Here is a 27,361-nt window from a genome sequence, read left to right on the forward strand (position 1 = left end):
TCATGAATAAAAATGCAAAAATTATAAATAACCAAATCCAACAAAATATAAAAAGTACCATTATCAAGTTGGGTTTATACCAGGAATACAAAGTTGATTGAACATTAGAAAATCAATGTAATTCAACACATTAACAGATTAAAGAAAAAATTTTTTTGATCAACAGCTACAAAAGAAACATTGTTACAACTGAACATCCACTCATGGTTTTTTAAAAACAACAAAAAAACAAATAACCAAAAAATACTTAGCAAACAAGAAATAGAAAAGAATTTAACTTGACAAAGAATACCTAACAAAACTGTATAGAAAACATTACTCTTTAATGATGAAACACTGAACATCTTCCTTTTGATACTGAGAACAAGGCAAGAACACCTGCCACTGCCATATCCTGCTAACATAGTACCGGAATTCTTAGTGCACTCATTCGAGAAAATGAAATAAAGAAGAAAAGAATGCAAAGGAGGAAACAAAACTGTTGTTATTCACATGTAAGGTGAATGTGTACAAAGAAAATCCAAAATAATCTACGGATAAATTATTAAATAAGAATTTAGCAAAGATTATTGAATACTAAATCAAAACACACAAATCAGCAGCATTTCTATACATGAGCAACAGTTAAAGACAATGACATTTTAAAAAAAATTATCAATTATAACTACATAAAAATACATAAGTAGCTAGAAATAAATCTAACAGAAGATGTTCCTGATCTCTACAGAGAAATGTATTAAGTTTGTTGGAAATCATTAAAGTAGGTTTAATTAAAGAACAGAGATATACCATGTTCATGGATTAAAAGACTGAATATTGCAAAGAAGCCAAGTGTTTCCAATCGATTTATAAATCCAATGAAATCTTAATCAAAATCTCAACAGGGGTTGATTTTTCTTTTTTGGTTTTGCTATATATTTTTTGGCTTTGTTAATCCTCTCTACATTGTTTACTTTTTTTAACTAAAGAAAAATCATGTATATGAGTATATAAAATATAAATGTATAGTTTATGTTAAAACTATAAACTATAGTTTACAAAAGAAACCTTTGTGTCCAAATATCATCAGTTTAAATTAGAACTGTTGCCAACCAAAACAATCCATGGACTAGTCACATTATTTGGAAATTTTATATTGTTTGTTTTTGAAGAAAATATCTTTATTATTGTTTTCGATTATAAGATATATTCAATGTTTACTGCAAAAATATTCAAATGCAGAAATGTATAAGATATCTAATTCCCCAGAAATAAGCACTACTATCAGTTGGATAGATCTGCTTCCAGATTTTATTCTGTGCATAGTTACACATGCACATATATTTTACCACAGTATTCTTCATGTACCCTGAAAACTATTAAATGTCAACAGCCCAACTACCTTCCATATTTATTATACTCTTACAAGGAATCAAAAAAAAGTTAAGCCTAGTATAACTTTCCTATAAGCTTCATCTGTGCCAATTTATGAGTGTGTTCAAGCACTTACTGCTTATAAAATAAAAACTTACTGTGTTATATACTCCTTCAATAGTTTCTGGTCCTTCAGTGGATTTAGCCACTACTTTCAGCTTTCCAGGCGAACCTTTCTCCAACTGTTGAACCTAGTAAGGATAAATAATGTACTGATTCTATCTAAAGGTGACAGAAATAAATGGATTATAGGGTGTATACGTGTGTGAGTATATCCCAGTATGTGTGGGTGTGTGTATTTAGGTTTTGTACTAAGTAGAGACAGAGAAAAGAGGCCTGATACAATACAAGATACAATTTGGAGGCATAAACAAGTTAATGGATTAGTTGGAGGTAGCATAAAAGGAGGAATTAAAGGATGCTTTCTAGGTGTTGGCTTTATAAATCGTGGGGACTGTAGTACCATTTACTGAGTACTGAGATAGGTCAGAAAGCTTAGCTGGGGAATACATTTAGGTAAAATACCAAGAATTTCATTTTTGTCTTGTTAAATTTGAAATGCTCTTGAGGAATTCAAGTGGAGATATCCGGTGAGCAGCAGGATAAATGGGTGTGGAGTTCAGGAGAGATGCCTGAGCAAGATACATAAACCTGAGAGCCAAGAGCATTGAGATAATAAAGTACAGGCCTAAAGCAGACTGCCCAGGTAAAAAGCGCAGAGAAGTGAAGAGGCACCAGGTGCTCCGATATTTACCAGTTGAATAGATGTGGAACCAAAGGCTGTGGGGCCATAGAAGCAGAGAAAGGAGAGTGTTTCAAACAGAAGGGATGTCAGCTTCACCGAATGCTGCCCAGACGCCCAGGAACATAAGGACAGGGATGTCACCATTGGCTTTGGCAACACGGAGTTTGCCACAGACCCCGACAAGCAGTTTCAAAGCAGTGGCAGAGATGGAAGAAGCTGAGAGAAGGTTGAAGTGTAAAACGGAGGCAAGAAATCAGAAGTAGCACGTATAGAAGTTTTCTTGTAAAGCACTGAAGAAAAATGGGGACCCAGCCAGAAAGGCAGAGAGGGGAAGGGAGGGCTTATTTGTTTAAAGATGTGCAACACCCAGGCTGGCCTGGTGGCACAGTGGTTAAGTTCTCGTGCTCCGCTTTGGCAGCCTGGGGTTCACGGGTTCAGATCCCAGGCGCAGACGTAGGCACCGCTTATCAAGCCATGCTGTGGCAGGCATCCCACATATAAAGCAGAGGAAGATGGGCATGGATGTTAGCCCAGGGCCAATCGTCCTCAGCAAAAAGAGGAAGATTGGCAATGGATAATAGCTCAGGGCTAATCTTCCTCACCAAAAAAAAAAAAAAAAAAGGATGAGCAACACTGAAGGGAATGATAAAGGAGGAAAGAAGACAACTAACTGAAGATGGGACGTCCCTGAAAAGGTGAAAGGAACAGTGAGAAGAGGAAACACAGCCTGAGAGGAGCAAGGACACCTCCATATTAGAGGAGGAGAAGAGGGACAAGTGGGGGTCGGCTTCACAGATTTGGGGTGGGAACACTATCTTTAAAGTTTCCTCTTGAGTACAGACTAATTTATTTAATGAAATGAAGGAGGGATAAAAGAGAGAATAAAGAGAAAATAAAATGAATTCCAAATGTCACCTAGACTTACCATCACAGGCACAAATTTTCTTAAGAACTTAACACCATGTTGTTCCATGTAGGAACCCACTTTCTCTGCCATTTCTTGATCAAAGCCACGAAGAAGGATTGAGCGCACCATAACTGTGACATCTAAGCCAACGCCAGCAAGAAATCCTGCACATTCCAGAGCAACGTAAGATGCACCCACTACTAAGGTTTTGCCAGGGCAATAAGGCAGAGAAAAAAGGTCATCACTGAAAAATAAAAATAAAGAAAAGAATACCTAGGTAATAAAAATGAAATGAGTTATTTAGGTTTCCATGTATAATGGTCTTTTGTTGGCTGAACTGCAATTTAGTGCTTGAAGAAACACTAAAAGAAACAGCCTTTTGGAGTTTGTAATAGTGTCTACAGTGGAGTAAAAAGTATACCTCAGTTTTTTCAGAGTCAAATTAGTGGATCACAAGCAAAGTTTTTTAAAAAATAAAATAGAATATAAAATATTAGACTACATTATATGTGATAAGAAATATTGTTTTGTCTGTCTTGGATCTGTGTGTGTGTGTGTGTGTGTGTGTTCACTTGAACACCAGTGCAACGAAAAATGTATTTCTTACTGTGCACCTGGTCAAAAATGTTTGAAAGTCATTGTACTACATTACACAGTGTCTTCTTTATAACTATCCAGGAAATGCATATCAAACTTCACATTAGGAGCAGCCATGCTTCTCCTGATCAACTGGTTCATTATTACTATACAGACTATACTAGAACCTAAAGCTGACTGTATTCGCTTCTTTGCATTGGCCTCTAGGAAGTTTAGAGCCAAATTCCCAGACCAACTCCCAGAGCAGTTACCTAGAAACATACAGCATATTTTTGTGCATAAATCTGACTTTATTATTTACCTAGCCTTATTTTCTCTTTGCTCCATTATGTTAACTACTTAGTGCCTTGCACTATATGTACTTTTACTCATCAATTCAAATCTTTTGTGAAATAAGACAGGGAATAAATAAATTGGAAACACAAACACACAGCAATTTACAGTTAAAACAGACTATTTCACCTTACCTAGTAATGCAGTATTCTTTATCTCCTTGGATTCCTAAATACCGTGGCCTCTCACCTGTTGCTATGACAAATTTTGCAGCAGTATAACAGGTTTCCTGTCCTTTTCTATTGGTTGCCTTGAGAAAAGAAAAGTAAATTTCACCTTTTCAACAGGCACTATAGGGTATCAGACACCCTGGACACACTAGTTACTACCCTTACAGAGCTTCCATTCAAAAGGAACAGACATGCAAAAATAATAATGCACTGTGATAAGCACCAGCATAGAAAACAGAAGTCTTTATAAAACAGTAACCAGGGCCGGCCTGGCGGCATAGCGGTTAAGTTCATGTACTCCACTTCCGCGGCCCGGGGTTCACAGGTTTGAATCCCAGGTGCAGAGCTACACACCGCTTATCAAGTCATGCTGTGGCTGCATCCCACATATAAAGTAGAGGAAGATGGGCACGGATGTTAGCCCAGTGCCAATCGTCCTCAGCAAAAAGAGGAGGATTGGCAACAGATGTTAGCTCAGGGCTAATCTTTCTCACAAAAAATAAAAAATAAAAATAGTAACCAAAAGAGCAGAGTGAGGGTAGAGTAGGGGGACTGGGAAGGCAGCCAAGGATGGCTTCCAAGGAGGTGATATTTCAACTGGGGATGAGAAATGTGAAACGACTTGAGAGGAATGGAAACCTAAGAGAGAACAGGACATATAAAGACACACAGGCCCGAAAGCAGCTGGTATCTGGGGACAGCAAGTGTCCAGGAAGTGACAGGAAAGGAGGGTACGTGTCACATGGAAGTGAGACAGATCAGTGCCAAACATAAAGACCCTTACATGCCATCCTAAAAATTTAGGTCATGGGGAACCAATAAAGGTTGTTCATTGTTTGTTTATTTTCAATCATACAAGTAAATCATAAATACATTTTCATTTTAAAAAATTCAAAAACCAATGGAGGTGTTTAAACGAGAGGGTGGTTTAAACAGTGGGATGGAGGGAAGGCAGCCTGGAAACAGGTACCTGCTTAGGAGGGTCCTGAAAAGACAAACAAGTGCATGCTGTGGGGGTGAAGTGGGGGGAACCCGAAAGCTCTAGCTGGAGCAACGGAGGAGACGCTGGTATCACTAAACATGGAAGCACAGAAGAGGCAAGTCTGGCTGGCAATGGTCGGCTTATTCAACCAACCGTGCTGGGCATACTACAATTTGAGAAATAAAACAAACTGACGTGTGTTTCTATTATGTTTCATATGAATGATGTAATTCAAATTGGCCCATGGATGGTTTCAAAGGAGCAGCTTTCAATGGACCACCTCACATCTTTCTAGAGATAACAAATGATTACAAAATAACCTCAAATCCTGTCAAGATCATCGCACACTGTGCTATGAAAGCATAGTACAAAAATCAACTAGATGTTGAGGATAATATTTGACTGTCTTTCATAACTTCAGTTTAAAATTTTTGGGTTCATCAAAATGTTCTCATTTTCCTTACATATTGACACTATAATACATAAACATTACAAATGTAAGTTTATAAAAAAACACTCATTTTTGATTATACTTTTATTAATGTTTTTATGAATAATATACATTAAAGTTCTAGTTAAAGTGTCATTTTAAAAAATAATTACACTGCTAAAATTTTTATCTTTTTAGTCTTTTGAACTTTGAACTCAGTCTAAGTATTTTGTAAGATGGCAATGAAATTGAAAGGCACATAATAACTTTAAGAGTTCTTTAAAAGGCAATTTCTTCAATTTAGCCAACGTGGAATCAACAATGGGAGAATACACGTGCATGCACAGCCGTGTGCACATGCACACACCAGCTATAGCCCTTGACACACAACACAACACAGAATTTTAGTTCAAAGCAAGTGCAAGCAATAGTAAGGAAAAGCAGTGAATAAGACAAAATATTCAAACAGTACCTTTATTTTATGATGTTCGACAAATTCTCCATAGGAATTGACATAGGCCACAGCCTTCTCCCTCAAAGACAACCTGTAGCCCCAATTTAGAGATCCAATGTGGTTTTGAATCGCTTCTGTCATGGTCTCCCAGTTGTGCTTCACTGAAAATAAATAACCAGAGTGAAAGCACAAAGGGAATTTTATTTTTAACGGTCAATTATATATAACCAAACATGATCCATATTATATATTTCTTTAAGAATTAAGAAGTGAACAAAAAATAATTAGCAACTTAAATCTTTTTTATGAAGTTATGGTTTATACTTCTTCCTATTTTATATTATGAAACAAAACATATGCAAAAACCAGAGCTCTCGAAGGAAGAAAACTGGGAAAAGAATCCAAAAAGGAGAGAATGGGGAAAACCGGCCCTCCTAGAGCAGTGCCCAGAGTGTTCTGAGGCAGGGAGACCATCTCTGCTTGGGAGCATACCCAGGACACCTTCACGCTGTGAGGGCCTGTTTCACGTGTGCGGCCTCCCAGATGTGAAGGGAATGTTCACGTGGGAAGCAGGTCTCAAGTCAGTGAGCACTGCACATCTGCCTCACCAGACTGTGGTCCACTCCCATCCAGTTCACCTGGCAGTGGTTTCAGAGAGTAAATATTCTACGTTTCTTTACAGTAAATGTGGTTAGTGCTCACTGTTGCCCACCGTTTATAGTACAATGTTTACCCACTTCCTGTTGAAGTTGGGGTGGGATTCAATGACATCGGATTTCTCATCATCCCTCTATCTGCTAGGTGGGATTTATTTCCTGGAGTTCACCTCATCTGTTGATGCTGGACCCTGAAGGAGACACTAGTCCCTGTGCAGCACTGTGTTTATGAGACACAGAGGCCAGCCCTGGCCTCCCGTCAGACTGGATGAGACGCCCAAAGGCTAACCCAGCCCAGCGAGAGTTCACCCTCTGGAGACTCACCCCATCTATCACTCTCCATGAGTGATGAGTCCCACCATTTACAGGGGATGTGGGATGTTACAGTACAGGAAAGGGAAAGAGACCACAATGCACTGAGAGGCTCAGCCAACGTAAATGTTTATGGCTGACATCACACCACGCTTCCTAGGATGCCAGAGTACAAGTCTCCTAAGACTCTGCAATCCAGAAGGGTCATTCTTGTTACCACATTACCCATCCCGTGACGCCAGGAGGTTACGGCCCAGCAGTGATGACCCTCTCTGTCTGGTACATAGCCTCATATCCTGATACATCCTCCCCGCTCCCCAAGAAAAGCTACTCTTCCAACCCCTAGAGAACTATTTATCTCAAGGACCTTGTCAGTTAAACTCACATTTCACATGTCCTTTTGTTTCTAGTTCCTATTGTAAAAGACATTCTGTATCAGAGGTTCCCAAATAGGGCCGCCCATCAGGACCCCCTGGGAATCATGTGGAAATATACAAATCCTAGGACATGCCACAAAACCTATGGATTCAGGAGTGGAGCTCAGGACCCACACAGTTAAAAAGTTCCCCCAGGACATTCTGATTTTGCAAGTCTATGGACTGGCATTTTGAAGCCACTTGCTCTACCATTTTGTTAATCTATTTAGTTCTACAACAATATCACAATTTTTAATACTGACGGGAAAACTCCCTCTCTGTACTTTCTCAGAGGTTGCAAAGCTATTCTCACACATTTATTTTTCAATAAAAATTTTAGAATAATCTGTCAAGTTCCAAAAGAAAAAAAATTTAGAGATTTTCCCTGGACCTACATAAAATTTACAAATTAATTTTGAGATAATGTTTTCACAATATTGAGACTTTCCCTCCAAGATCATAGTATATTTTTTGTTATGCTTTTATAGTCTTTCTTTACATATTTTGTACATTCCTAGTTAATTTATTCCAAGTCATTCTATCATTTTTGTTGTAATTTTCCATTCTATTATTAACTTGTTATTGCTGTTATGTAAGAAATCTATAGATTTTTGCACATTTATCTTACGAGCAGTCAACTTACCGAACTCTTATTAGTTCTAACATTTTTAGCTCAATCTCTTGCACATCGTAGGTATATTGTATATAGTTCATATCATAAATTTAAAACATCTTTTTCTTCCTCCTTTTCAAATATGTAAACTTTTTCTTTCCTCCTCTTCCTTTCTGTGCACAGGCCAGAAACACCGGAACAGCGAGGGTGTTAGCAGTGGACGTGGGCACCGTCTCCCTGTTTGATTCTTGACTTTAATGCAAATGCCTCACGCTCTTCTCCATTAAATATTTGCTTCTGACTTTTTCTCATCATGTGAAGGAAGTGTCCATTTCTTTGCTTAGATTTACTGAGAGTTTTTTTAAAAAGCAAGAATGGATGCGAGATTTTTATCAGCTGCCTTTGGAGCTGCCATCCAGGTCATCACGTGGATTTATGCACTCCTCCTGCGACTTCCTCATGTTGACAGACTCTTGCACAAAGAACGCTCATTAAGTTACAGTGCGTTCTTTTAGTCCACTCTGGAGAGGATTTGCTAATGCTTTTTCTAGAGTTTTGGTACCTCTATGGGCTATAGCTTTCTATTTTTATACTATCTTTCTGTATTATTGTTAGACAAAAAAAAAAGGTTATCTGAGTTCTAGATCTTTTTCTGAGTACTTAGAACACGTTAAATTACAGAGAAAGTGTCTGTTTCTTGAAGACTTGAGAAAATTTACTTGTATATCTATGGTGTCTTTTGGGGAACAGGTTGTTCTTAGACAATGGTTTCTTTGATAATTCAAACCAATTCTGGTCATTCATACTTTCCTGGAAGATACTCCTTTTCATCGAGATATTTAAAATTCTTACCACTAATTTGTCTACTGAATTTATTTTACTGCTTCTCTATCTGTAGTTATACTTCTTTTCTCACACCTAATGTTGCATATTTCTAAGAATTTTCTCCCCTTATTCCCTTGATTGGATTTGCCAAAGGTCTGCCTAGCTTACTTGTATTTTTGAATACTCTCTGTTTTGTTTATCAATTCTATTTTGGGGAGATGCTCACTCGTTAATTCCTGGGATTTGCTTGTTTTTTTTTGCCTTGTGGTCCAACATCTGCTATTCACTGGCATTGCTTTGGTTTGCATTTCCCTGATATAGCTTTTCCCATATATTTAAAATTCAAAAATTCCTATATTTTCAGCAATTATCTCTTTTGGTTTTAGATGTGTGTCTTGTAAACAGCATGTGGAAGAATTCTGCTGTTTACTCAGCCTGAGAATCTGACCCATTCAGCTTTTTCTAATACGTAAAAGACTGCTCTTATGTCTGCACCTTATTTCCCGTTGGTCTTTTTTATTTGTTTTAAATTACAGTTTCATGCTGTTTCTTCGTACATTTTCCCTTTCCCTTTCTTTTACTTGAAAGTTCTACACTCAATTTCTAATCTGGAAATTATGTATACATTTTAAATGTATTTTAATCTATATTTCTCTATCAACATCAAGAATGAAAGTATCTACAACATTCTCCCAGAACAAGATTTCAGCATGCTTTTACTTCTTTTCTCCTGCCTCTCACATCCTGTTGACTTCTCTTGGTCATTCACTGAACCTACACCTAAAACTTGCTAAGCCCCAAATTCCACGTGATGGCTTGCTAGGTATTTCTTAGTATGCCACTTCAAAATTAACTTAGAAGCATTTTGTATATGGGGACCTTCGAGGAATCTAACAAGATTTTACCCACTCAAGGAAATTAAAAGTTATTTAGAAATATTAAGCACTTAGAAGAGTTCAAGAATATCACCTGGCCCCTCAGGTGTGGCAGAATGGGGCCAGCATATACCCCACTGTGCCCTCCCTGGAAGCGCAGAGCCCCAACAGTGGGAGGCAGTGGGCACAGTGAGGCTGACACATCCAGAAGTCATCAGCTCATAGGGAACCCTGCGTCTGGTGTCATCCACACACCACCGTGCCTGGCTGTCCCCTCTGTCACAGGCCGAGTGTGCAGTTCTGTCCTTCATGGTCTTTTCCCCACCATAGAGGCATTCCGTGTTTCCTCCCCACTTGGACTTGATTATTTTAGAAACAAGGTTTGAACATTTTTAATCTTAAAAAGAGACTCCTTAACTACCTAACTACCAATCCAAAACATACATAATTCAAATCCTATTCCATTCAGCCTTTCCGCAACGTTTCACTCTAGTTCTTTTTTAAGACTCCCTAAGTCCTAAATCTTGCCCTTAAAAATCTAACCCCTCTTGGCTTCTATGACACAAGTCTCCTGGTTTTCCTCCTCTTCCTCACCCACTTACCTTAGGTATTAGCATATCTCAGGATTCTGTCTCTGTCTTCTATTCTTTTCCATCCATATGTTCTCCCTAGACCATCTCAGCAATTCCTAAGACTTCAACTATCACCTCCATGCTATGACTCTAAACCCAGGCCTTGCCCAGACTTCTCTCAAGCAAAAACCATCCCTAGATATCTAACTCCACGAGGATGTTCCAAAGGGACTGTAAGTGGAATATCCACACAAGACGAAGAAGCCAGGGAAAAGGATTCTTGAAAGGGAAGACTACCCAGAAGTTAAACTGCCAAGTGGAGAGACCTCATTTTATTTACAACCAGTCTGTGTTTGACCAAAAGCTCACCATGGAGTTGACTGTGAACATTTGTCCAGCCTCAACTCATGTGAAAGTCCACCACACCCAGCCACTATCCCATACTTGCCTGTGTTATCCATCTCAAGGAATGCATTACATTTTCACCCAGTCCCTCGTCCTGGATTCATCCCTCTCCCTCACCCTCTACCCTACTGATGACCTGGATAGCCTGGCAGAATCACCTATTAAGTATCAGAATCATCTATGAAACTTTAAACATGCACATGCACAGATCTACTGGATCAAAATCTCTGGGGGAAGAGACAAGGAGTAATTTTTTTGAAACTCCACACATTATTCTAGTGATAATGGAATCACTACTCTACATCTAACCTGTCAATTCCACGCCTTAAATCTTTTAAATTCATTTTGTACTCTCCAGCCCAACTTCAGTCTTTGCTCAGGCCTCGTCATCTCTCCTCTGGGTTATGCAACAGTACCCCACCTCACCTCCTTGTCTTTGGACTTGACCCCTCCCCACCCGCCTCCAGCCTTCTAAGTTCCTTGGTGCCATCAGAGGGATCCAGAATCCAAACTGTGGTTCATGTTCTTCTCCTGCTGAAACTTCTCAACAGCTCTCTTACTACCTTTGGGGGTAAATTTTAACTGCTTAAGATGGCTTTGAAGAGCCATGATCTGATTATCTCTCTAATCTCACTTCTCCCAACATCTCTCCCCAGTCTTTACCCCAACCACTCACTACCCCCCAGACATACCATGTCTTCTCACATCTCCACAGTTTAGGTCAAGCTGCTTCCTGTCTTAAATGTCCTACTTCTCTGTGACCTTCAAGATGCAGTTCAAGGGTCACCTCCACCACCTCTGACCCTCAATGCTACATTAAATGCCCCTCAAGTTGATGCTCAAAACTTCACCATGAATTATAGTGCGCTGAATGGCTTCTCTTCTCTTCTCTTCCAACGGACTGTGCTGCTGAAGGGCAGGAACTAGATTTTCCTCATATCTGTATTCCTCAGAGCCTAACCAATAACAGTTTATTGGATGAATTTGTTTTCCATCTTTCATTAACCAAAGACATACATAACCAGTGACAAAACAGAAAATATTATTGCAATAATGTATAAAATCCAAATAATAACCCTTGCTATTCTACTTTCTATATACTTAAAAGAAATCTGAAAATAGTGATTATTCTTTCACATTCTGCTAACGGTTTGGCATGGCTATAGTTGCAACAATTCCCTCCTTAGCCACTAAGGCCCATGAGAGCAGGGCCAGGTTTAAACTGATTATCTACGGGTCCTGGCTGGCATAGAGTGGGCTCCTAAGGAGTATTTATTAAACAAATTTCAAACTCAATTATAGAAATATAAATAGCAAGTATTTCTCTAAGAAACTCATTCTTTCTTCTTTTCTCCCAATCTATATTTTTATAAACTATTACCTACCTTGTTGATTATACTCCCAGCCAAATTTCCTTGAGTCAACTAATGCCTGCCCCAAAAGGGCAGCCTGATGCATCAATTTCTTAGGAATACAGCCTACATTTACACAAGTACCACCAAGACCTGAGAGAGAAAATAATAGTTTTAACGTTTTGTGTGTGTGTGGTTTTATACACGTGCAGAGTGGGTGTTATTAAAATGTGGAAACAACAAACTTGAATGGTTGTGGGGTCAACATCACACCCCACAATAACACACCAATGATTAACCCAAATTGCTTAACCGAGGGCTTGTGAAGGAGGCCCAAGGATGAGCAAAAATATGGATATGTATTTGAACAGTTCAATATGTATTTGAACAGAGTCCAAAACTTTGATTTGAGTCTGACCTACAAAGGGATTAGAACTGTATTAGATTCATTAGATATGTACTATACCAAGGGCCAGAAGCCCAGTTTCCAGCCTTTACTCTCTGTAACTCTGACTCCTTCTCTGAGCCAACGGTAGACCCACTGCAAGCTGCCTGGTAACACCTGCTCTGAATGGGTCTAAAGATTCCCTCTTTGATCACAGTCTCCTCTGGTAAGCCAGATAAGTAGGCTATTTCTGGACAGGACAGGGAGAAGGCAGGAGAGAAAGAAGGAAGAGGGAAGGAGAAAGGAGGAGGGAAAAAAAAGACAAGTGTACACAAACCATACAAATATTATGAGAAAAATGAAGGAGGTGAGCTTCACTATGTGAAATTCTAGGCTAAAATTTTTTGAGTAAGTTTGAGTTTTAAGAAATGATTGTCATATTTTGTCAGGGTTCCGGCAGGAAGCAGATGACACCCTCAAGCTGGGTAACTGAGGAGAGCTTGTAGAGTAATTATTAGAGGGCTGTGGGCAGGAAGAGAAGGAGGGATAGAACAGTGGGGCCATCACCAACCCCACATGAAGTGAGCGCCACAGCCAAATGGGGACGGCCATGACAGGGGCTGTGGCTTTCCACAAGGGGACAGACCCAGCCTGCAGCGACCCTCAGGGAGGGAGCCAGGGGAATGAAGGCCCCAACTCCTCTCTCCTCCTTCCTTCTGTTCTTCTCCTATTACCCAAAACAGGCCACGTCCAACCAGAAGCCAGAGGGCAAGGCTGCCAATTCATCAGCCTCTGGGGCAGAGTGCAGGGTACAGACACCTGAGAATGGACTTGAAGCATAAACAGCAAACATCCAGCACAAAATCTATGTTCTATTTTATAGTGAAAAGAACACGGGAAGGCTAGCACTCTCCTCTACAGCAAAGTCACAGGGAGCTCACTGTGTGCTTTATTAAACTGACCTGGCATGATCACACACACACTAACTCGACTGACCATCGTGCAGCCAGTAGAGTCAGTTACGAAATCGATGCAGAAACAGAAAAATGGTATGGCAAAGTTAGGTGAGCAGGACATAGTATATACACTGTGACCACAACTATGTGAAACTGTTCGTGTGTGCATGCAAAAATTATTATGGCAGAAGTATTGGAACAATGGCGTGATGGAATTTTTTTCTTTTTGCAAAATCTTCCTCAATTATTTTTATATTATCTTTCCAACTTCTCCACTTGTTAACTATGTGATCTTAGGCCAGTTACCTAACCTCACTGAGACTCAGTCTCCTCACCTATGAAACAGGCTAGTTATACCTCTTGAGACTGTTGTGAGGCTTAAACGAGATTGAACAAAGCCAAGGAAGTATGCAAAGAGCAGAGAGTAATAACAATCACAGCAACAAAGAAAAACAGCTTACCCCAGGACGTGCCCTGAGGGGACGGGACCACAAAGTCTAGCACCATAACTTTCTTTCCCAAAATGGCAGCTTCCTACAAAAAAAGCTACATATAAAGATTTTGTCATTTTCCTGACACTCCCCCAACTTTTCTCTCCCCTAGATGAAAAGACTGGGTTTGTGTCAAAACACAGACTTTTCTCTTTATTAAACCAGCTATTACAATAAAATCTTAGATTGTAACATCATAATTGGCTTTTTTTTCAAGTAGCAGAAGAAATGCTTACGGCAATCACTAGGAAAATTATCTTCGAGTTGAAACCAGCAAACAGTTAGTCACTGACGCTTAAGCAGCTAGTAACTATGGGGGATCGGAATTGGCCACCTCAAAATATGTCTCTGCCTGAAAGACACTTTGGCCCCCACCCCCACTAAATGACCACAGGAGTTTGCGATGGGAGGCCTGCCCCCAGAACAAGCCACCACCACAGACATCTCTGGGTATCTGGGAGGGTCCTTGCTAAGCCCATTCTTAGTTCTTGTTACTCTTTGTAAGAGACATTTACATTTGCAAAGGAAATCTCCATTTGTAAAGGTATCTTCTTCCCAGTACCAGGAAGAAGGGGGGATGGCCTTACCTAGAAACTTATCAGAACGGAAGGCAAGGACTTAAATCTGCATGATAAACCTACCCACTGTTAACTGTGCTGTCGAGGCAATTTGCTATCTCATTCCCACTAGGTTCCTATAGATAACTACTCCCTGGAGCATGGGTCACCATGGTAATGGGTGTTTGAGCTATCTTTTTCAGGAATTGGAACCACTTGTCCACGTCAGGCCAGTTGAGATTAAAACCTCACCCTCAGGACAGGCTAACACCGCCATTCTGTGAACACAGATCATCAATTACCTCATCTCTCCTCACCTCCCATTGTTTCAGATGACCTTGCTCCCTACCCCATAAATATCCCTGAGTCCCTATTTTCGAGGAAGCGGATTTGAGATTCATTCTCCCGTTTCCACACTTGGCTGCCTTGTGATTAATAAACCCTCTCTCTCTCTGCAATCTTGTCATCTCGGTGACTGGCTTTCCGGGCGGCGGGCAAAAACGGACCTGGTGTGGTAACAGAGTTTTTTTCATACCTGAGCACACGCAAGGCCACCAGAACCACCACCAATGACAATGAGGTCATAGTCATATGCTGAATCTCCCTGAAGGAGCTTCTGTAATAAACCACTCTGATGTGCCTATGATTTAATGAAAGGAGAGAATATGGTATGACTTGTTTTAAAACTGTTCCTTTGCATGCTATTTTTATCAGCATGGATTTCTTTTATAAAATCTTAGAAACAATCTATAATTCATGGAAAGTTGAAACTGCAAATTTATCTGGATGTTATTCAAATAGGGTCCAACTACTCAGAACGTATGCCAAAGTACATGTTTTTGTTTATCACCTGATAGCTAGGCATGTGTCAAATGACCGAGGTCATGGCTTTATAGCTAAGTCAGACGAGGTCATTTTCCTTGGTCTAATCATCAAAATATTATAAGCAAGTGCAGTAAAATAGCCAAGAGCCATTTTTCAAGATCCTCTACATTTTGTTCACCTGAGCTAGGCTTCATTTTGAAAACAATTCTCATGCATCATCAGCAGGACATGCACTTCAAATTTTTTCATGGTTTCTCATAAATTGACCTAAATTTTGCAGCTCACTGGTGAAGTTCCTATACAACACAAACATTTTGCTTTTCTTTCAGCAGTGGCAATGAGGCTGACTCTGACCATATTCTCGTGTTCATTCGGCCCTCCTTGTGATCAGAAGTAGTTTAGATGCGGCCACAGGTTCAATACGTGATTTAACAATAGTTTTCCTTATGCGAAGTTGGTTGCTCAATCCAATTATGCCGGCTTTAGAGACACCAGGATGGAACCAGCTCATCCTGGGAAGCACAATGAAAGTGCTACATGATAAGGAGCTCAGCAGATGTCCTGTGTGCCACTGAAGAACGGGTGCGCGTGGAGGCTTTTGGCACATCCTGAAAGGACTCTTTTGTCCTCCTTACTTTTAGGTGGCTTTAGGGAAATCTGTCTTCTAAACATCTGCTATCCAAGGAAACATCTTTCAGTCTTGAAATAGAATTGATATCTTTGTATCTCCAGATTCACCCTCTGACATCATTTTCCAGGTTAGGACTGGCAAGACCAGTACTTCCAAAGGTGTTTAGGGGCTATAATTGCGTACTTACCACCATGTGAATTGGGTTATAGCTCCTAGAAGTAATACAGTAGGTTGTTACTAGATAATGATGCTAATCATAGATTAACATACAACAAAATGTCTTCTCAACAAAAATACAATTCTTAATTAAAAATCTCAAATATAAGTATTTAATCAATCACTGCTTACTACCATTTGTATACATATATAAAAGATACAAGAGCAGAATTTTAATAAAAGCAAATAATTAGTTATAAAATAAGGAACTTTTTAAATAAATTTTTATCTATCATACCTAACTGAATGATTCCTGTTCATTTCTGCATTCTAGGAATCAAAAAATCAAAGGCCATGGGCCTTTGCAAAACTCCTGGGGTTACCATCCTTGAGAAGAATTCTGCTTACCCTAGACAAGAATGTTAGTGTTGACCTCATTTTACTAAAACTTAAAGAGGGAACAACCTTGTTTCTCTCCCCATCAGGAGGAAGAGACCAGGAAGTCCCCAAGGTGGCCCACCTGTTTGTCCTGGCAACCTCACTCAAAACCTTCTCCTTCTTAGCTTCTGAAGTTTGAGCTGGTAGAAACCCTAATTTCCTTTAAGTAATCAAGATTATCTGATAACCATGCTATATGCTTTTCAATTTTACAACTTCCAAAAGACAAATGAATAGACTTCTAAAAACCATTTTCTCCCCTTTTAATTATTTAAAAACAAAATTTGAACAAACAGCATCAAAGAACATATAATACTATTATTACCTGGAAAGTTCGGTCACATCCACCCATATGCACTTTATTCACGAAAATATTGGGCACAGTTCTCTGACTGGTGATCTCTGACAGCACTTCTTGAACACTGGCCCCATCATCTAAAGAATAAAAAATTAAATATATAAAAACATTAAAAGGGTTCCAAACTTTGTGAGTTGAACTAAAGTGTTACAACTCTCAAATGCTCACATGGACACACCCATGGAAGATCAGTGTCTTATATAACTTTATGAAATGATGACTCAAGAGGGGAAAATACCCAGGTTTTCAAAGGAAAGCTTAAAGAATAAAGACCAATCTACTGATTCCTTTTAAAATAAACTCTTCTAAATTAGATTTTGATTTATAATTCAATACTATACCAAGACAATAGATAAGAATCCTCTTTAAAGAGCAAATATCAAGATAAAATCTGCTTCAACAGTAACAACTCAGAAAATATTTCCTACAATTAGATTTGAACAATGTTTATGATCATAGTCCAAAATTCATCCTCCATCCCTAAAAATAAAACTGGGCCATGACTACTTAAGACTACCCTATTTGGTATATTCTTTAGAAAAGCCTCAAAGATTCAAAAACATCTCATTCATTAAAGCAACTTGGCTAAAAGGAGTTGGTAAAGCCCTGTGAAGGTAGAGATCACACTTTTCACGCACATGTAAAGTGCTCAATTAATATTAGACAGTGGATGCATGGATGACAAAAACTCAAAAGTATAAAGCTAAAAAACTAATGTGGTTCCCCTCGTGGGTAATACAATCAGGAAATAGGGGAGGATTCTTTTCATTTATTACAGCTTAATCTATTTTGCTAGAAAGTTGGCAGATGTATCTGAAATGCCTGAAGTACTTTAAGGTTACAAGCTTATACATCCTCCTCCCACTCCCTCCCTTCAAATACAACAAATATATAAATTAAAAAATCTACACCAAATTCTTTGTCATGTAGAGGTTCATTTTCTGCATGGCTGAATGTAAACAAAAACAGCTCATCTAACCCAAAGAGACAAGAGTAAATTGAGCTGAACAAAGCGAATGGACAGAAGTCAATTTTGCTGACATTCATTACAAACAACAGAACGTGCTAACCATTCTACTTACCAATTTGATCAAGTTCCAAGATATTGCATTCAACTCCCAAGGAAGAAAACAGTTCTTTAACCTGGAACAAAAATTTACCTAAGTTTTACTCTCACAAAGATTCAACAGAGTAATGAAATATGGGCACAGTAATAAGTGAGGTCCAAAATAAATGTTCTTCAGGAATATGAGCTCTGGCCTATGTTTTTTTCTCCCTTTCTCTCCATATCTTCCCAGAATAACCTCAGCCCATCTCTTCCCTTCTTTTACAATCTGCATCTTTAACTTCCAAATCTATAACTTTTGCCCAAATCCCTTTTCTGAACTCAAGACAGGCAATATATATTTCTCCACTTGAGTATCCAAAGGCATCTCACATGCAACATGCCCAAAATGAAATTCATCTTTTTCCACATACCTTTTCCTCTTTCTGTGTTTACTTTCAACAGTCATTAAATCATTCAACAAATATTTATCCATGAAACACCTACTATGGGTCATCCATTGTTCTACATACTCCAGATATAACAATGACCAAGACAATCCCTGCCCTTTAGTAGGGGAAACAGACAAGCAAACTGACAATTTCACTCTGCCACAGTTCACCAGTTACCTGAAGAGAACAAGAAATCCTAGGGCCTTGTTACTTAAATAGGGCATGGAGGACCTACAGCATGGGTATCTCCTAGGAGCTTGTTAGACATGCAGAATCAGGCCCTGGATGAGAATCTGAATTTGACAACTTTGCAAAGCACTGATGATGAGTCATTTTAATGCTTCTCTCTTAACAACATCTTTCTACCACACACGAACTTCCCACCTGTCCAATTAATTACTAAGCCTTAACAACTTCCTATGTTGAACTAGTTCATCTTTCTAGTGCCTCACAGTTGCTATCTTAATTTAAGCCACCAACATGTACTACTGGAATTTCCGTTACATCCTAAGAATTCTCTCTGCATCCAGTTTTGCCCCTCCAGTTCTCTAAATTACAGCTAAAGTGGATTTTTTCAAAGCCGACTTTACATCACTACTTAAACCCTTCAATGCCCTCAACCCTCAAGATAAAGCCCAGAGTTTCCAACGCCAGGATGGAGCATGAGGAGCTTGGCAGACCTGCTCCCTGGCAAACACCCACAACTGGTGAAAATTACTAAAAAGCAACCCTTTAAAGTCTCCGGAAATTGTCCTGAGGGCACACAGCAAATGAAGAAATATAATTATTAAAGAAAACCTGTCAACAAGAACAGTGAGAGTCTGAGGCACTTAAGCCATGATCTGCATCCTCCCTCCCCAGCTGTAGAACAGTCTGACAGAAGCTCCACTTCAAGTGAGTGTGGCCAAGAAAATGAAGCTTCTAGTGCCTGAAATCTCAGTGACCAGAAGGGACAAGCCACCATCATTTCTCAGTATCCCCATAGCTCTGAGTGGCAAAGGCTAAATTCCTGGTGAGTGTAGCCAAAAACACAGGGGCTCCCTTCCTCCACCCAGCCCCAAGTCATAAATATTAGGGTCCAGATCACCCTCACCCCAGCCCACTTGTAGGGTGAGGTTCCAGGCTAGGAGAGGCAAGCTAAGAAGACCGGAGGCTACTGCCCCCACTCAGAGCCCTGCTCATAAAGCAGGGTTATCAATCCAAGAGAATCAGGGCACTGTCCCCACCCCCAGCTCTGGAGAAAGGTCTCAGAGATTTTTCTCAGGGGAAGAGGTAAACCATAAGATCAGAACGCTCCAAAGCTCTACTCAAAGGAACTGACTTTATTTGAAAACCTGTGAGGAAGTCCAAGTCTAAAGGCATTCTTGAAAATAATGGAGATTTTGGAGGTAAGGAATTAAGAGCAGGCTGGCAGCTCCATTAAAGTAACAAGCTAACCTGTAAGCCGGCTAGTTTACCAGAGAGAACCAGGGAAAGAGACAGCTAAGAAGAGCCCTTCTAGGGTCAGGACAAACCTCAAACTTGCCTTAAAAGCTACTCCTGCAAAGGGGCCCAGATTTAACTGGATCAGAGTATGGAGCAATTTACACCGCAGGGTGCTATCAAAAACAGTAGAGCAACTAGCCTGCAATTAGTGGAGCTTAAGGTCTGGGTATGACACCACCAGAGACAAACAATATAATACAGTCAATGAGAGCCATGCTAAAATCTCTGTCATCTCAGAGTTACTGTGTACATACCCAAGGCTGCACCCTCTGAGGAGTGACATCAGAGGCTCCACCTTAAGGTGGAAATAAACTTTCCTAAAATAATGCGACCAACTCGCTATAAAGAAATATACAAGGGCTGGCCCCATGGCTTAGTGGTTAAGTGCACGCGCTCCGCTGCTGGCGGCCTGGGTTCGGATCCCCGGGGGGCACACCAACACACCGCTTCTCCGGCCATGCTGAGGCCGCGTCCCACATACAGCAACTAGAAGGATATGCAGCTATGACCTACAACTATCTGCTGGGGCTTTGGGGGAATAAATAAAATTAAAAAAAAAAAAAAAAAGAAATATACAAGCGAACAAAAACACACAACAGAAGAGGAAGGGATCAGTATCTGAATGCCCAGGTTTCAACAAAACATTACTAGACCTACAAAGAAACAGGAAAGTGGATCCATACACAGGGAAAAAAGCAGGCAAGAGAACCTGCCTCTGAGAGGGCCCAGGTGTCATGCTAAACAACAAAGTAGTCAATGTAAATACACTCAAAGTGTTAAAGAAAACTACGCTTCAGGAGATAAAGAAAGGTATGATAATAATGTCTCATCTAGTAGAAAATGTCAATAAAGAGATAAAAATTATAAAAAAGACCCAAATAGAAATTATGGAAATGAAAAGTTCAATAATGAAAATGAAAAGTCACTAGAGTGCCTCAAAAGATCTGAACTGACACAGTTACCAAACATTAGAATAGATCAATAGAGACTATGCAATCTCAAGCCACAGAGAGAAAAGAATGAAGAAAAATGGACAGAGCCTTAGAGAAATATGGGACACCATTAAGCACACCAAGATACACATAGTGTGAATACCAAAAAAAGAGAGAAACAAAAGAACAAAAGAAATATTTGAAGAAATGTCCAAAAAAACCCCAAATTTGATGAAAAACAGTAATCTACATATCCAAGAAGATAAACAATCTCAAAGTAAGATGAGTTAATATGAGCTCTGGAAGCTGGTCAAAGATCTACAGCAACCAGGTGAATGCTCAATCAAGAAAATGCCACATTTGAAGTGGTGGCATTTTTAGCCTCCTTTGCACCACCCAATCCCTAGTGCTGCATGGCACAATAACAGGAGAGCAGCAGCCTGGGCCACAAAGTGAAGAGAGCAGATAAGACCAACTTTGCAACATTCTATCCTGTCTGAAGGCTGTCTGAGGGACTGGTCTCTGTGATGCCTAACTCCGAGTTCAAATGGCCCAAAGTAGCTAGAATCTTAGGTTAGAGGAAGTCATGAGAAGCAGGGGATGTGGCTCATGAAAACCAAATCTGCAGACACTTAGGGGTAAGAGATTACAAGCAGAAGAATATACTATAACAGCTAAGGTCACAAGAAGAAGCAAGGGGGAGACTCTTAAGGAATTTAAGACACTTTAAAGCAACCACATATACAGGAGAACTGGGCCCAGGGGTGAAAAGCACACATAGAGGCCCAAGGAAGACGAGCGCCCAGAAAAGGCCTGAGAAGATCTTAAGTCGTCATGCTTCACTGATTAGTCTTTCCCAGCATGGAGCCAGTCTGCAAAGACTGGGAGAGGTGGCTGTTTTATATAATGCCAAATTTTCAAGGAAAGATCATATGCATACAAAGAAAAAGGAAAACACAGCCCATTCAAGGGAAAAAATAAATCTCCAAAACGTTGCTAAACAAATACAGACTTTATACTTGATAAATAAATGAAAAGCAATAGGATATATTGGAGTATATGAGGAAGCCATTTGGTTTAAAACTAATTTGGCCTGACCTTGTTTTTCCAGAAAGCCCCAACATGGCTTGTTGAGCACGCACTGTACATCTGCTTTATACATTTACAATGTCCCAAAGATGAGAATGATGCCCTTAAAGATAGGCATGTAGCTTCCCACCCATTTTGGCATTTCTTTAGGATAAGCATCTCTTCCTGGAAACTAAGGATTAATTACCGACCTGCTGTGCTCACCTTGTGACCACTGACCTGCTGTGCTAGCAGAGCAATCTCATGACTGTTGTAAAAGGGATATTCCTGTCACATGTGATGTGTGCTCTTTGTTCCAAGACGGTATATAACCACTCTGTACACCTTACCTCTTGGGTTACAGTCCTGAAACCTGACTCATAATAATCTCACCCCAAATTTTGATATATAGATTGATTATGGAATATTTGCATTGACAAACTTACTAGGCAGAGGTGTGAAAACTGTGTTAAATATGCTCAAAGAGGAAAACACAAAGAGCTACAGGAAATCAGGAAAACGATATATAAACAAAACGAGAACAACAACAAAGAGATAGAAATAACCAAACACAAACTCTAAATGTGAAAAATACAGTCAATGAATTGAACAATTCACTAGAGAAGTTCAACATCAGACTTAAACAGACAGAAGAAAGAATCAGTGAACCTGAAGACAGGCCATTTGAAATAATTAAGCCTAAGGAGGAAAAAGAAAGAAGAAAAATGAACATGGAGAAAGAGGCTTGATGGACATCATTAAATGGTACAATATACACATTACGGGAGTTTCAGAAAAAGAGGCAGAGAGCTTATTTGAAGAAATAATGTCCAAAATTTCCTGAATTTGAGGAACAATGTGGATATACAATACAAGAAGCTCAAAAAACTCCAAGGATAAACCCAGAGACTCAGACACATTATACACACACATTATAATCAAACTGTCAAAACCAAAGACAAAGAGAGAATCTTGAAAGTAGCAAGAGAAAAGCAACTCATCACATCCAAGTGATGCTCAATAAGATTATCAGTGGATTTTTCAGTAAAAACCTTGCAGGCCAGAGGCAGTGGGATGATATTTTAACGTGCTGAAAGAAAAAAAACTATCAACCAAGAATTCTATATCTGGCAAAAAACTGTCCTTCAAAAATGAGGGAGAATCTAAGACTTTCTCAGATAAAAAAAAATTGAGGGAGTACGTTAATACTGTACTTGCCCTCAAGAAATGCTATAGGTAGTCCTTCAAGTTGAAATGAAAGAATGCTAGACAAAAATTCACAGCCATATGAACATACAGAGTTCTCCAATAAAGGAAAACACATGGACAAACATACAAACCAGGATTATGAAAATTTTGGTTCATAATTATATTTTTTACTCTTCTATAGGATTTAAGAGACAAAAGCATAAAAAAACTATAAATCTATAATAACAGCATACAATATATAAAGATATAACTTCTGACACAACATAAAGAAGAACAGAACTGTAAAGGAGTAGAGTTTTATATGCAATGGAAGTTAAATTGGTAACAGTTTAAGATAGATTATATCTCTAGGATGTTATATGTAATCCCCATGGTAACCACAAAAATATACACAAAGGAAACAAAAGTGTCACTAGAAAAAAACAGACACAAGAAAGGCAGTATGAGATGAAATGAGGAACACAAAACTATAAGATATACAGAAAACAACGGAATGGCCAAAGTACGTCTTTCCCTAACAATAATTACTTTAAATGTAAAGGGATTACACTCTCCAATCAAAAGACATAAATTGGAAGAATGGATAAACACAGGATCCAATATTATGCTGTCTAGAAGAGAATCACTTTAGAGCTAAGAATACACATATGTTGAAAGTGAAAGGATAGAAATAGTAACCAAAAAAGTAACCAAATAGTAACCAAAAAAGAGCAGGAAGGGTCATACTGATATAAAACAAAACACTTTAAGTCAACACTGTTATAAAAACCTAAAAAGGACATTGTAAAATGATAAAAGAATCAATTTACCAAAAAGAGATAACAATTATAAAAATATATCCACCAAACTTCAGAGCTTCTAAATATATGAAGCAAACACTGACCAAATTGAAGAGAGAAACTGACAGAACTATAACTATAGTAAGAGACTTTAATACTCGAATTTCAAAATTGGATAGAACAACCAGACAGAAGATCAATAAGGAAACAGAGGTCTGGAAGAACACTATAGACAAACTGGACCTTACAGATCTATTACATAACACTCCACCCAACAAAAGTAGAATACAAATTTCTCTTAAGTACATATGGAATATACTCTAGGATAGACCATAGGTTAGGTCACAAAATAAGTCTTAATAAAAAGATGAAAATGATACAAACTATCTTTTCTAATCACAGTAGAATGAAACCAGAAATCAACAGCAGAAGGAAAGCTAGAAAATTCACAAACATGTGGAAATTAAACACATTTTTAAACAATGGGTCAAAAAAGAAGTCACCAGGAAAATCAGAGAATATCTTAACAAGTGAAAATAAAAACAACATACCAAAACTTATAGGATGCAATAAAATTAGTGATAAGAAGAAAATTTATAGCTGTAAATGCTTACATTAAAAAAGAAGTTCGTGGGGACCTGGCCCCATGGCTAAGTGGTTGAAGTTTCGCGCACTCCTCTTCGGCGGCCCAGGTTCACGAGTTCGATCCTGGGTGCAGACCTACTCCACTCACCAGCCATGCTGTGGAGATGTCCCACGTAAAAAAAATAGAGGAGGATTGGCGCGGGTGTTAGCTCAGGGTGAATCTTGCTCAAAAAAAAAAAAAAAAAAAAAAAAGGGCCGGCCCGGTGGCGCAAGCGGTTAAGTGCGCGCGCTCCGCTGCGGCGGCCTGGGGTTCGCTGGTTCGGATCCCAGGCGCGCACCGACGCACTGCTTGGCAAGCCATGCTGTGGTGGCGTCCCATATAAAGTGGAGGAAGATGGGCACGGATGTTAGCCCAGGGCCGTCTTCCTCAGCAAAAAAAGAGGAGGATTGGCGGATGTTAGCACAGGGCTGATCTCCTCACAAAAAAAAAAAAAAAAAAAAGCTGTTCTTGGGATGAGTGACATCAGCATCATGGCAGAGTGAGCTCTTCCCTCAGACTCTCCCCCCTAAGATACAATGAAAAGGACATTAATAAACCAACAGAAGACATTCACACAACACAAAAGACGTCTGAGAGACCCACGCAGCCATACGTCTGAAGATGGAGGTCCTGGACCCCTGGCAGGAAATGGAAGGAGGTAAAGGGATCTCCTCTCCCTCCCCGGCAGCGTTCTAGGGTGCAGGACCACACGCAGCTCTGAGAAAAGAGGAGAGAGGGGTGGCTTTCCATAAGAATGCCTTCACTTTCCAAGTTCCCTCACAGCCCATGGGAAACCTCCACACAGAGGAGGCTAAGATATTGCGGGGGTGTCTTCATCAAGCCAGCACCCCAGGAGAGCATATAGCGAGGTCAGGGAGAGAACACCCCTGGGATTACACATGTGAAAGAAATCACCCCTCTACCTGCCCGGCGCTCTAGCTCAGCCGGTTGGCCAGAGCGCACATGCGTATGTTAGAAAAGCAGCAGCCACAAGGGGGCGAGCTGGCAATCGCAAACAGGCCCTGTCAGCAGATTCCAAAGAACAAGCACAGATGCCAGAGATCACGGCGGGCTCAGAATACACAGCTCTTGAACACCCCAGTGATAGCAGGTGGAATCTGTGACCACATATTATCATTAAACAAAGGCACAAATCCACGTCATGAATGTATGAAGAAATATATTAATACTCCAGGCCAGAAGGAAAACGACAATAACCCAGAAATCAATCCTGAAGGCATGGAAATTTACAATCTGAATCACAGAGAATTCAAAATAGCTATCATAAAAATACTTAAGTTACAAGAAAATTCAGATAGTTCAATGAAATCAGGAACAAAATTAATGAACAGAGGGAATTCTTCAGAAAAGAGATTGAAACTATAAAGAAAAACCAATCAGAAATGTTGGAGATGAAAAACACAATGGATGAGATTTAAAAAATCTGAAATCCCTGAATAACAGAGCTGATATTATGGAGGACAGAATTAGCAATCTCGAGGACAGAAACATAGAAATGCTTCAGATGGAGGAGGAGAGAGAACTAAGACTAAAAAGAAATGAAGAAATTCTCCAAGAAATATCCGACTCAATTAGGAAATGCAACATAAAGATTATAGGTATTCCAGAGGGAGAAGGAAGGGAGAATGGAGCAGAAAGCTTCTTCAAAGAAATAATAGCTGAGAACTTTGCAAAGCTGGGTGAGGAGCTGGAAGTACAAGTAAAAGAAGCTAATAGAACTCCTAATTCTATCAATGTAAAAAGACCTTCTCCAAGGCATATAGTGGTAAAACTGGCAAAAGTCGATGACAAAGAAAAAATATTAAGGGCAGCAAGGCAGAAGAAAATAAATTACTAAGGAATCCCTATCAGGGTTTCAGCAGATTTCTCAGCAGAAACTTTACAGGCTAGGAGAGAGTGGAATGATATATTAAAAATGCTAAAAGAAAAACCTTTCAACCAAGAATATTCTATCTGGCAAAAATATCCTTCAGATATAACGGAGAAATAAAAACTGTCCCAAATAAACAAAAGGAAAGGGAGTTCATAGCCATAAGACACCCCCTACACACACACACACACACACACACACACACACACACACACACACAAGAAATCATCAAGAAGGCTTTCATACCTGGAAAAAAAAGGGGTTTACAAAGCCTTGAGCAAGGAGATAATCAGGCAGACAAAATCAGAAAATTGCAGCTTTCTATCAGAACAGATTAGCAATCACCTAATTATGACACTAAAGATAAAGAGAAGAAAAACATCAAAAATAAGTGTAATCTCATCATTTTAACCACAACTCACAACACAAGATGGAATATGTTGTGACAACAATAAATGAGAAGGGGAAGAGGAAAGGGATGGAATTGGCTTGGACTAAGGACATAAGAGGCTATCAGAAAATGGACTATCTCATCTACGAGATTTTTTATACAAACCTCATCGTAACCACTAAACAAATAATCAGAACTGAGACACAAAATATAAATACTGAGAAAACCATCATAGAGAACTACCAAACTGAACTGGTAGTCTGAAAGACACAGGATGACAAACAAGGGAAATACAGAACCGCTGGAAAACGAATGATAAAATGACAGCATTAAGCCCTCATATATCAACAATCACTCTAAATGTAACTGGAGTGAATTCTCCAATCAAAAGACACAGAGTGGCGGGATGGATTAAAAAACAAGACCCAACAATATGCTGCCTCCAGGAAACACAACTCAGCTCTAAAGACAAACACAGGCTCAGAGTGAAGGGATGGAAGACAGTACTCCAAGCTAATGGCAAACAAAAGAAAGCAGGTGTTGCCATACTTATATCAGACAAAGTTCACTTCAAGATAACAAAAGCAATGAGAGACAAAGAGAAGCAGTGTATAATGATAAAGAGACACT

At 39.4% G+C, this 27,361-nt stretch overlaps 1 protein-coding gene across 7 annotated transcripts in view; it reads right to left on the reverse strand.

Annotated features, from left to right (window-relative positions):
* TXNRD3 (thioredoxin reductase 3) overlaps positions 1 to 27,361 on the reverse strand; it is a 79,672-nt gene that overhangs the window by 29,641 nt on the left and 22,670 nt on the right. For 4 of the 7 annotated variants that reach the window (XM_058566735.1, XM_058566761.1, XM_058566777.1 and 1 more), the window contains 9 exons: positions 17,937 to 17,997; positions 16,822 to 16,931; positions 14,982 to 15,086; positions 13,860 to 13,932; positions 12,091 to 12,210; positions 6,050 to 6,192; positions 4,130 to 4,245; positions 3,084 to 3,309; positions 1,512 to 1,604 (listed from right to left, as the gene is read on the reverse strand). In XM_058566735.1, coding sequence (XP_058422718.1) covers positions 1,512 to 1,604; positions 3,084 to 3,309; positions 4,130 to 4,245; positions 6,050 to 6,192; positions 12,091 to 12,210; positions 13,860 to 13,932; positions 14,982 to 15,086; positions 16,822 to 16,931; positions 17,937 to 17,997 — 1,047 coding nt within the window. Of the gene's footprint in view, positions 1 to 1,511; positions 1,605 to 3,083; positions 3,310 to 4,129; positions 4,246 to 6,049; positions 6,193 to 12,090; positions 12,211 to 13,859; positions 13,945 to 14,981; positions 15,087 to 16,821; positions 16,932 to 17,936; positions 17,998 to 27,361 lie in introns of those variants that run through there. The other 3 variants (XM_058566743.1, XM_058566766.1, XM_058566768.1) reach the window with 3 other exon arrangements.

This window comes from Diceros bicornis, chromosome 2 (assembly GCF_020826845.1).
Source record: "Diceros bicornis minor isolate mBicDic1 chromosome 2, mDicBic1.mat.cur, whole genome shotgun sequence".
Classification (NCBI taxonomy): domain Eukaryota; kingdom Metazoa; phylum Chordata; class Mammalia; order Perissodactyla; family Rhinocerotidae; genus Diceros; species Diceros bicornis.